The following is an 11,934-nucleotide window of genomic DNA, read 5'->3' on the forward strand; positions in this document are numbered from 1 at the left end:
CCACGGGCCACCAGAGGAAGAAGCTTTTATTGATGAGTTATTTCCAGAAACCAAAAAGACTGTGTACCCACTTTCAACTATCCCCTGTCCTTCCAGGATCTCACACTGCTCCGCCTGGGGAAGGGATATAAATTACCTGTCGGTTTTCCAAAGCCCCAGCCTTTCCCCTCCCTGTACAGCCTAACTTAGAAACTCAGTAGCAACACTGTTTTTTCACCCCAGCAACGCTGGAAACAGTACTGCTGCAGCTACTTAGTAACCGTTGTCGGTGAAGGGGTGTGAGTGAAGCAGTCAGATGAGTAAGAGGGATGCACAGGAAAACAGGAACGTAGCCTATCCAAGGTCCCAGCATCGGTGGCTTGATCCTTCACTGGCTGCATTTCTCTTTATGCTGAATCACACCTTTCTGAATTAGATCGGGGATTTCCACTGCCAGCCATGGACCCAGCTGCAGTACAAGGGAGACCCTGTGAGATTACTGTGACCCAGCCAACGCCTCATGTTCCCTAAGTTCTTTTCTAGAGAGATTCTAGGGGAATACGCCCAAAAGAAAACTGTTATTCCTTGTTTACTCTGTTACTGTTTTTATACTGCTCATGGCCTAACCCCCACCCCCTTATATGCCAAACACCCCAAACTTACCCCCAGAGCCATAAGATGAGCTAATCCAAACTTGGGCACGTTCCTGGCCCATAAAGGCTTAAAATGATCGGTCAGACATATTTTGCCACCCCTATGAGACGGACAAGAGGAAAGAAGGTGTTGACATGTAACCGGCTTCTTGGGAGCACAGGAATACTAGTGATCAGAACTGAGAATAAAGTCAGCTACATACTTTGTCCAGGCTTGACAGAGGGAGGCCTGAAGCCCCTCAAGGCTAGCAGACTCGGGGGGGGGGGGGGAATTCCTGCCTCCTGGAGTTCTCCCTAAGTCCTTCTTTGACCCTTTCTCATCTCCTATTCAGTCTTACCTGTACATCTTTGCTGTTTTTCCATCCAGCTCAGGGACTGCAATTTCTGGAGCAGTAGTGGGATATGTGATAGGAATCTGGAGGAATTATAAAGCCTTAATAAAACAATCAGGATAGAAAGGGACTGATCAAATCACACACACACACACGTCGTGCTTGAATTGAAATGTGTGGCAAACGCCCCAAGCGGCATGCGCACACTTGGGCTCTAGGCTTGGAGATTAGTAACTGGACTTATGTTTGCATCAAACCTCGGCTTTCTCCGCCCATTTAAAAAGTTTTCTTTGGTTCTTCCAAGAAAGGTTAGCTTGTTAACAATCAAATAATCCCTCCTCTCCTAATAACCTCCTCATTTCCTACTCCATCATACTCACATCAAACTCGATGTCAAACTCATATTTGAGGAGATCGTGGATGTACCAGCATTTTCCAAACCACCTGTAACAAAAACCAAACCTCAGCAGTCCACTTTGCCCATTCTTCTCTATTCAAATGACATCTTCTTGGCTTAGGTGACTAGCTTGAGAGACTCATGAGATGGGAATTGGTAAAGTCTGGAGTTGTGGGAGGGGACAGAGTTAATATGAGGCAGGGAAGCCCAAGCAGTGAGCTCTGAGACACCAAAATGTTCAGGTAAGACTCCCACCCCTACACCTCCCGGGAGGGTCTGCCTACCGAGTCCCTTCCTTGTTGGACTCCAGTCGGAACCAATCATTGTCCGCATTCTTGTTGTTCTCCACATACTAAAAGCAGAGAATTAGGTCTTTGAGAGAAAAGTTGGGGCCAAGGGCAGTCCCCCTTCAATGAAAAGAAAAGTGTGTGATTACTTTCTCTCTTGGTATGTTTACCCAACTTTTCTGACATGAGCAAAGCTGAAGACAAAAGCTGCACTGATTAGCAGGAACTTGCCCAGAACAGAGAACAGAATGCTTGGGATTCCACTCAATTTAGCACAAAAGACTTGAGGATATCGCCTGAGTTCTCTTCTCACTTCTGACAGCGTCTGCCCTCAGCCCACAACTCATTTTATGGTGTACTCCCTCTTTGGAAGGCCTCATACAGTCCTGGGTTTGACTGGCACCCACATGTTGATGACATCCAAATCTTTATGTTTAATCTAGACCTTTACTCAGAGCATCAGATTTATATATATATATTAGGCGAGGCAACCCTTGGTTGACCTCACAAATTGCAAGGACCTTGTCAGCTTACAATGCCTTATTTTTTATTTTTTACGCCTACAGCACCTGACCATCCTAGGTGGCCTCCCAACCAACTGTATATTTCTACCTTCATTTCACAGGTACTTCAAACTCAAGTGTTTCCCTGTCCTTCAGACCCATTTCTGCACTGCATCAATTTCAGACAGTAGTATTAGCGCTCACTGTCACTCAAAAACCTGGGAATCATTCCTGACGCTCCCTCTCCTTTACTTTACTCCACCGATCCTTACTGTTTCACAATATTCCATTGATTTTACCTTCTGCATATTCTTCAAATCTACCTTTCCTCTCCACTCTCGCTGTAACTGCTGAGTTTAGACTATCATCACCTTTCTTTTTCCTGGATTATTAACAGCCTCCTAACTTATCTCCTACCTTCGATCTTTTCCCTGTCAATTCTGTTTTCCTCTCTAATGCCACTGTGATTGATCCAAACCCAAATCTGGCCATGTTATTCCTCTGTTTAAAATCCTTTAAAGGTATCCGAAAGCCCCCAAGATAAAATTCAACAGCTTAAACCTCTCCCTCAAGCCTTGCCTACCACTCCCTGCCACACATTTGATGCTGTAGCAAATCTGAACTACTTACGTTTCTTCATGCACATCATAGCCATTCTAGCTTCTATGCCTTTGCTTATGCTGTCCCTTTTGACCTGAGTGTCCTTCTCTTACCCTCATGTTTTATCTGGCTAACTTATGTTTACCCTTTAAGTCTCAGCTCAAGCCTTGCCTCTTCCAGGAAGCCTTCCCTGACCAGACCCAAATTGGATTAGGAATCTCACCTCCTGCTTCAAAACATCTTAGCAGTTTCTCTGCCTCCCCTTCCCTCCCTCTCTACTTAAACAACGTATTAAAACTGTTTCTGTCTACCTCAGTGCACTCCACTTTATTTGGTTTTGGACCCCCTTCCTAGGTCCTAGACGACTAATAAAGGTTTTTTTTTTTTTAAAGCGAATGAATATATGCGGCAGAAAAGCTGCTGGCCTTTATTATAGAGAACCCTGAAAGGACTACAAACTTTCTTCTTACGCAGAAGGGAGACTAGCTGAGAGGATGGCTCGTTCCTGTGCGCTCAGCTCCTCAGCTCTGCAACTAACAGCTACTTCAATTTTCAGCCCTAACCTCTGTTCCTCCCTCACGAAGAGTGAAGGCGGGAGCGGAGAGATGCGGACCCGGGCTTAGGCCGCAGGAATCCCTCTGACCACCACCCCTTACATTCAGGAGAGCTAGCACCTGCAGCCAGGGGGACACGTCACCTTCCGGGGAGGCGTATCCCCACAGGAACGGCTGCTTTCGGCCAGAAACTCTGGTCTCAGTGTGGCTCCTGACGCGACTCGCCTGTCTGCTCCCCACTATCCCCACCCCCCTCCAAGTTCTCCAAACCCGCAATTCTCCAATTTCTATGAATTTGGGATTTAAACTTTAAAACCGGAAGCAGCTTCCACACGGAGCATATTTCTAGGACACCTGGCTGCCCGCAACCGTTCTGCGACGCGGCTGGCCGCGGTCGCACAACTGACCCGGATAAGAGACTGGTATTCCTCCTTGAGTCGCTGAACCCACAACTCCCGATCTCGAGGTCCGGCGTTAGTCTTCAGCACCGGGATCTCAGACACGACACGCCGGGTGGCCTCATCCGCCATCTTGGACGAGGGCGCAGGAGAAAGGCGGAAGTGGTTTTACCTGTCGTTTACATGCAGGGCGCCTCCATCTTTACTATGGGAAGATGGGGAGTCGGGCTGCCTTACGACTTCCTTGAGTGCGATCTTTATTGTCTAGTAGCGAAGACGAATTTGACACCTGCTTGTGGGTACAACGGGAAAAACAGAATGGAAATGAATTGCTCTGTCCTGAATATGGCACTTATCAGCACCCCCCCCTCCCAGACTGCTCAAAACGTAACTTCCGCTCATGCTCAGAGAAGTAACCTCAGAAAATCCTTCCGGACGCCTCTCCAAATTTGGAGCGTTGTTGGAATTTCAGACCTGGCAGGCACTGTTCTGCGCACCGGCTTCCTAAAACGCGCGGTTCACGTGCTGTCGCTTCGTTTAAGCTTCCTTAGCTTCCACGTAATCGGCCCGAGGGCAGTGCAGTCATCCAGCGGAAGGGTACTGGCCTCCTGATAATTATTGGAAACCTTGGAGAATCAGATGTAACATATAGTCTTGGTCCTGAAGAATGAACACAATCGTGATAGAGAATTCTTAAGTGGCAAAGGGTCTAGAGGTCACAGGAAGACATGCCTTAGTCTAGCCTAGACATTTCTTAGTCTGGACTTAACCCATCTAAGGAGTTATGTCTTTGTCTCTAGTGCAGGGCACACGGAAAGTAGCCAGAAATTATGCAGAAATTTGTATCTTGAAGTTGGTTTTTAAACCTAAACGAATTAGGTTTGGCTTTAATTTACATGTCTTGTTTACTCCGTTAATCATTCCAGCCTGCAGCAGTAATTTTGGATCAGATTGTATTAATCATCAAGTTCTATAGTCCATCTACAAATGTGATAAGCATACTGTATCTTCATTTCTAATGGCTGATACCTCCAGTACAAAGTGGGATGGTGTGTTGAGAGCAGACATCCTTGTCTTGTTCTGATTTTTTTCTTTTTTTTTTGGTGGTGGGGTGGGGGGCATTGTCTTTATTAAATATGATGTTACCTGTAGCCTTTTCATAGATGCCCTTTATCAGGTTAAGGAAGTTCCCTCCTGTTCCTAGTGTTGAGGGTTTTAATCATGAATGAATGTTGGATTTTTTTCTAAATGCTTTTTCTGTGTTCATTGAGATGATGTGGTTTTTGTCTTTTGTTAGCATACCTTTTTTCTTTAAAAGTTGGATATTGGTTAAGGCGAAAGCAAAGCTTTTTGGTATCTGTCTGGAGCGCTCTCTCCGAGGGGAAATGAAGATGTCCCTTTTGGGTGTAGGCAGAGTGGCATCTTACACAGTGCAGGGATTTGGAATGAGGCTTTGCAATTTGTCCTAAGACTTTGAAGATGGGGGAGGGGAAATGGTGACAGGATACAAACTGTCAGTTATAAGAATAAATTCAGAGTATCTAATGTACAGCATGGTGACTATAGTTAATAATATAGTGTATATTTGGAAGTTAGAGTAGATGTTAAGCATTCTCACCATGAACAAAAAGTTAATTTTGTGAGGTGATGGATGTGTTAATTATTTTGATCTTGGTAGTCATTCCACAATACATGTATATAAAATCATTACATGTGTATCAAATTATCACTTTAAATATGTACAATTATATTTGTCAATTATTCTTTAGTACAGTTGGAGGGGAAAAGACTTTGGAGAGTTACTGTAAACTGCATTTTCTCATGACTTATTCATGCTATAATTTATTCAAGCAGACCCTCATGGATGCTTAGGTTGTATTCAGTCTTTTGCTATTACAAACAGTGTCCTGGATAATCACCTTGTCTACTTGCCATTTTGTACATGTGTAATAAATACTTAGATATGGAAATATTATTGCCTCAAAAGATTTGTGCATTGAAATTTTTATTAATGTTGTCAAATTTCCCTCCACAAAGATTAAGCCAACTTGTATTACTGTTAGCAATATATGAAATGACAAGTCCCCCCCCCAAAAAAAAAGTCAGTGTTAACAAGTTATTTTTGCCAGTTCTATGATTGAAATGGAATCTCAAGACAATTTTAATGTCCATTTCTCTCATTATGAGTAAGGCTTAATACATTTTCACAGGTTAGCATCCATTTATATTTCCTTTTCTGTAAATGTTTATATCCTTTACTTCTTTTTAAGTATCATTTTTTTTTCTCAGTGATGTATGAGATTTTTTTTTTTAATGAAAGAGATCAGCCACTTGCGATGGGTTATATTTTCCCCAGTTTGTCATTTGTCTTTGATTTTGTTCACAGCATTTTTACACATGTGGAAAATTTCCATATGATGTCGAGTTAACAGCTTCTGGTGTCACCACAATGGTCTAGCTTATTATTTTTTAATGATCCCATGTTTTCCTCTAGTACTTTTTTTTTTAAATGAAAATGGCTTTGTTCCAGCTTAAACAATACATTTAAAGTCTACCCTCACAGACATCGCTACGTGCACATTTCCTACCTTCTGCTTTCTCTGGGTTTAATTTATTATTCCAGGTTCTTAAGATGGATGCAAAATTCATAAATTTCCAGCTTTTCTTTATTCCTAATATGTGCACTTAAGTCTATGAATTTTCCTATAAGCCTATCCCATAAGTTTTCGTATATAGTATTTTTGTTATCATTCAGTTCAAAATTATTTTCAAACTCCGATTGTGATTTCTATTTTTGGGTTATTTAGAAATGGATTTCATAATTTCCAAATATAAGGACTTTCTAGTTACCTTTTGTTACTGATTTCTAGATTAACTGTAATGAGGGCAAGAAACACCTTGTATTTCAATCCTTTGAAATTTGTTGAAACTTACTTTATAGCACAATATGGTCAGGTTTAAAAATGTTCCAAGTGTGCTTGAAAATAATTTGTCATTTGCAGTAATTCTTTGTAACACTATAGAACAGTTACTAGAGTGATTTATGAGCAATGAGGGGGAAAAGCAGTCCTCCTCAGATGCCTACATGGTCCATCACGAAGTGACTCAGTCTCCTGAAACGACTCCATGCCTCCTGGCCTTCCGCAGGGGTTCCTTCAGCCGAGGACACTCCCCATTCCCTGCAAGCGGGCGGCTCCTCGCTGTTCTTTAGGTCTCAGCTTCATGCCACCTCTTCGAAGAGAGGCTTTCTCTGGTGTTGTTTTCTTGTCACAGCATTCTGTTCTTTTCCTTCATAACACTCATCTCAATTTAACATGATGTATTTTATTTTCCTTCCTTAGTGTCTCTGTCTAAACAGTGAGCTCCATGAAGTCATGTTTTCTTCACCAATGTGTATCTTATCATATATGCCTATCACAGTAAATAACATTAGTAAATCCTTACTATATATTAAGTAAATGACTTTCATTGCTAGTGTTACTCAATTAGCAAACTAGAACATCATAGAGACAGAACATCCTCATTTCAGGAAAAACATGTTTCCTAATTTTTATTGGATTGAACAACCAACCAAAGAACTGATTAATTCTCTAATTGGCTTGTGAGGTTGGTGAGACTGGACTGTATTTTGTCGTGGTCTGTAGGATGACCAATGACATAGAAAAAGTCACCCCCTTGGGGGCAGCAGAGAGCAGTTATAAAAAACCTGAATTTCTGAAACCTGGTGAAAATTATTATAGATGAGTATTAGGAAACATTTATTGAGCACTTACAATGAGCTAGGCCCTGTGTTAACACTTCATATTTATTAGTTAATATAATCATTAAAACAATGCCCTATGAGGTGGATATTATCTTTGCCACTTTTACAGATGAGAAAATAAGCTCAAGAAGGAACTCGCCTAAAGCCACATTGGTGAGGGGCAGAGCTGGCAGATGGAACAAAGGCAAACATGCTCGGGAGCCTTTTGGACAGCAGATTATTAGTTTTCAGTGACCGACTGTGGTCTCTGCGCTTTTTTTTCAGAAACCAGGAGACAGTGGATTTCTAGCTAAGGGCTTACAGCTAGGTCGGAGCTCCACTGAACTCAGCAGCCAGTATGATGCCTGGGTGAAAATGAGTAACTGCAGCAGCTTGGCGTTAATGGGGAACAAAGAATGAGAGGGGACTGTAAGGTCAGCAAGTCACCGTAGGATAAAGAGTAAAGCCTAGGCAGGGACACAGGGATCAGAGTGAGTGATGAGCATGGGAGAGCTACGAGGATCCTTGTGACAATGGGTTGCTACAGGGTATGGGCTTCTTTAAGGGAATGTCAGGGGAACAGCACGACTGGGACAAGCATATTTTGATTAAGAGAGACCTGCTGTACCTCACAGGGCCACTACCACTGACATTTAGGAGCACGGCAGCTATCCGAGGGCTGATGTAGCTACGATGTGTTGATCCAAAGAGAAAAAAGGGCCGATAAGTGGCAGTTACAAAAAAGTAGATTTTTCTAAGTACAGAAAAAAGGGGTTTCAAATAACTGAGAATTACGGTGAGTTGAGAAACATTTCATGGGATGCAGCACCAACAGGTGCATGTGAAAGGTAGTTGAGGGATGTCAGCTTAAAGAATCTGGCAGAGAGAGAATTGTGGGATTAGAGTGTGTTGAGAAGCAGAAAAGGATGGGAATCAGGGTCAAGCTGAAGGGGCCAGTCTCTGAGAGCTGAGGCTCCAAGGAAGACAGGAACTGATGTGAAGGAAGGGATGGGAAAAGCAGAGGACTCTGAGGAACAAGCGAACCCTGCACAGGTTCTCAATCTTCTCAGTGGAGTTTCTCAAGTTTCTAGTTGAAGCACAGAAGCGAGCCCACTGGAGTGCCCATCTCTCTGCACTCCCCACCTCCCCTCCGGCCATCTGCTTGGCTCTCTCTGTTGGCATCACGATCTCTTCAGTGCCTATTAACACCTCAAGATTTCATGTCAAAAGCAAACTTCCGCGCCACTCCCCTCACCCAAGAAAACATTCCTACTGATGCAGCCAGGAATGAATGGACTGATTAGCTTAGGAACACACAACTGTCCCAATGTCTGGAATTTGTAAAACTTTGTTGAGCTTTGGCCCAGGGAAAAGGATTGAGCCCTTAAATCCTATCAAGGAAGAGGGGTTACTTTGGAAGGCCAGCTCTTTCTCTGCTTTTCGTGAAGAGGGCAACCTGTTGTCCCCAGGCTACCACAAATGAACTGGATACTGTGCTACTGGAGAAGGCATGGATGCCCCCCCACCCCCCGCGAGCCTCTAAGTGGGGTTGACTCAGGGTTGGAGAGGAGAGGGGTGGTCATGGAAGAGAATCACGACCACGAGTCCAAGACTGCTTGGTGTCAAACCACTTTGGGATATGGATATGGAGAGAACACGATTCTAGCTTAACAAATACCTGTGTCTGCCCTTTCTGTGGCTTTTGTGGGGCACACCCTCCTCTATATGACACAGCTACTTCCGTCTCAGTGACTCTCCCTCCAGGAAGAACTGGGGAACAACCTGTGAATAAAATGATAATATAGGGGAGGCTGTTTACAAACAGCCAGGGGGTGTGTGTGGGGGAAATGGGTGGAGTAGAAATTTGGGGCTTTTTCTAATGAACAACCTTCAACCTTCAAAAGTAGGAAATGGTAGCTGGGAATCACCCCTCCTCTTGCTCTCCTTTGCTGCTTTCAGACAAATGCATGTCCCTCCTCTTCCAAAATCTCTTCCCTCTGTTAAGCTCATGCCCTTTGGCTCTGCTACCTTTAGTGTTCATGCTTATGGAGGATTTCAGCACCTACTGAACAGCCCTCTCTGTGCCAACTCTCCCTACCATTCTGCGTGGTTTTATGGAATTCCATGTGATCCCTAGTTAGTTTTTGTCCTTCTCAACTCCAACTTATACTCCTACTTTCAATTCCTTAACGTCATCATTTCTGGCAACACAGGTTTTTCTTGACAGCAGGTTCAGGGACGAGATAAGGGAAGAAAGAGGGTAATATTCTCAAGTCCGGCAACATTGGTGGTGCCTGAGCTGGCTGCTGCTGACTTCAAAACGCCCAGAAAGACGGACTTGAGGCCATGACGCACAGGGTGGAACAGCATGGATGTCGGATTCCACAGGATACTTGGAGGAAAGTTTTGACCTTTACGCCAAGGATCTGGAACTAAAAGCGCCCTTCCTGTTAGCTGCCTCTCTGGAGACACCTGACACTTTTGACAACTTCCATATTCTTGAAACACTTCCTTTTGAGTCCGTAACAACCATTACCGAGTTTTTATTCTTCCTCATTGGCTGTTCCTTTTCAAAGATTCTCCAAAGGCTCTTCTGTTTGTGCCTTAAGTGATGGAATTCCCCGGAGCACTTTTCTTAGTCCTCTTCTGTTCTCTGGGGAGCGTATCTGAATCTGTGGCTCCAACAAGCACTGAAATGTTCTCGATTCAGAATTTCTGGCCTATATATCAGTGGAGTTTTCAAGAAATAGTTTTCTATAAAAGCAATATATACATACAATAAAACAAATTTAAACAGTGTAAGTTGGGGCCAAAATAAAAAAGTGTGTCATCCCTCCCAGGCCCACTCTTCCTGGTTAATTTTTTAATGACCGTGTACACGTGCCGTATGTACCGCTCTGCACTTCCTTTCTTTTCTTTGCATATGCTTCTCCTGTGTTGAGATCTGTATATTCGGCTACCATTTCCATCTGGCTGTCTCCCAGTCTCCTAAAACTGCTTCTCTTTTTCAGAATTCTCCCTTATGCTACATCCTACTGCTAGTCTTTCTACAGTCAACACCACGAAAACACTGTCCTTATATTTATACACTGTGCCTTTCCAGTCGCTCAGTTTACCTCGCTCTGGTGTCTGATCCACATCCCTAAAACAGCATGCTCCAAAATAACTAAATGACTTCCTCGTTGCGAAATCCAATGGGCACATTTCAGTTAGCATCTGACCTGACCAGTTTCCTTGATGCTTCTCTCCTGGTTTCCTTCTTTCCTTTCTCTTTGCTCCCCTCAGTGTCCTCTTTTCGACTTCCCTCCTTCATCTGATCCCTTAAATGCAAGTATTCCTCTCTAGGCCATCTTATTCACTTCCATGGCTTCAACAACCATGGATGTTCACATGCACACGCGCACACCCCTCCATCAAACCCTTCTTTGGGTTCCTAGCCCATATCATCTGATATGCCATTATCTAATGGATAACTCACAGGCTCCTAAAACTCATTCTCTCCACCAAAACAAAAAATGCCACGATCATGCCCCAACTGCCCAATCAGAACACTGCACAATATATCGGATTTCTCCCTCTCCAATCTATTTTTTCCCTTCTATGGGACAGACCACTGCCACCTCTTGCCTGGATAAAGGCTTCCAACTGTTCTCCTGGCTTCTACCTTCGTCCCCTCCAGTCCATTCTCCCCACTGCGACCAGTGATCTTTCTAAAATGCAAATATAACCGTTCACATTTCCACTAAGAATCTTCAAAGCCTACTCATTGCTCCTAGGATTAAATCAACTAACTTACGAGGCCTTGCGTCGTCTGGTCTCCCACATCTCACAGACCTCATTACCTCTTTTAACCACACCAGGCTGGTGGCAGCTCCAGAACGTCCCGGCCCTCCGCCCCAGTTCCTAACGGTCCAGAATTCAGCTCAGGCGACGCTTCCTTCGGGAAGCGGGTGCTCAAAAGGCAAATGCTGAGTGAAATCCGAGAGAGCATCTAGACAGCGCGTCATGCTCCGGGCCCAGGGTTACTGAACGTCCGGGTTACCAGGAAGCTCAGAGCAAAGGTCAAGTCCAGATCACGAACCTTCCCCCAAGTTCGCAGGCAATCAGACCCCGTAATATTTCGCTCTTATGCGTCATGGCCCCCAGTCCGTCTTTCAGTGGGTCTTGAAGTCTCCACCGGGCAGCTGCGGCGCCACCAGCGTTTCCACACTAGGGCATATTACTTCTCCCACAGCTTACCGCGGTTCCGAAGCCGCCGTCAGTCCAGAAACCCTTGCGTTGCCAGTTTGCCCCAAAGCAAGATGGCCGCCAGCCTGCATTCTCGCCGCCCAAGTGAAGCTATCCACGCCCCGGGTAATGCCGCTGCCAGGCTGCCCTCACCCAACATGGCCGCGCAGCTCGTGAGTCACTATGGTCCCGAAGCCTCCGCGAGCCGGTCGGGTTCCGGAGGCGCCTCTCAGGACGCAGCCTTTCCCCGCCCCCGCCCGCC

General features: G+C 44.6%; 1 protein-coding gene and 1 long non-coding RNA gene across 2 annotated transcripts; both read right to left on the reverse strand.

Annotated features, from left to right (window-relative positions):
• Positions 1 to 8: 8 nt before the first annotated feature.
• On the reverse strand, positions 9 to 3,869 carry UFC1 (ubiquitin-fold modifier conjugating enzyme 1). The gene is made up of 6 exons (XM_016134057.2): positions 3,713 to 3,869; positions 1,646 to 1,713; positions 1,345 to 1,408; positions 971 to 1,047; positions 643 to 733; positions 9 to 448 (listed from the first exon to the last, which is right to left on the reverse strand). Exons 1-6 carry the CDS (start codon positions 3,833 to 3,835, stop codon positions 368 to 370), a joined length of 504 nt encoding a protein of 167 aa, XP_015989543.1. The 5' UTR covers positions 3,836 to 3,869; the 3' UTR covers positions 9 to 367.
• Positions 3,870 to 5,162: 1,293 nt separating this feature from the next.
• Positions 5,163 to 11,678, reverse strand: LOC118612866. Its single transcript, XR_004955194.1, has 2 exons — positions 9,124 to 11,678; positions 5,163 to 7,114 (listed from the first exon to the last, which is right to left on the reverse strand). It is a non-coding gene; the product is annotated as an uncharacterized LOC118612866 (long non-coding RNA).
• Between the last annotated feature and the right edge of the window lie 256 nt (positions 11,679 to 11,934).

The sequence above is a fragment of the Rousettus aegyptiacus genome, unplaced genomic scaffold (genome assembly GCF_014176215.1).
Source record: "Rousettus aegyptiacus isolate mRouAeg1 unplaced genomic scaffold, mRouAeg1.p scaffold_m13_p_17, whole genome shotgun sequence".
In the NCBI taxonomy this organism is placed as follows: Eukaryota; Metazoa; Chordata; class Mammalia; order Chiroptera; family Pteropodidae; genus Rousettus; species Rousettus aegyptiacus.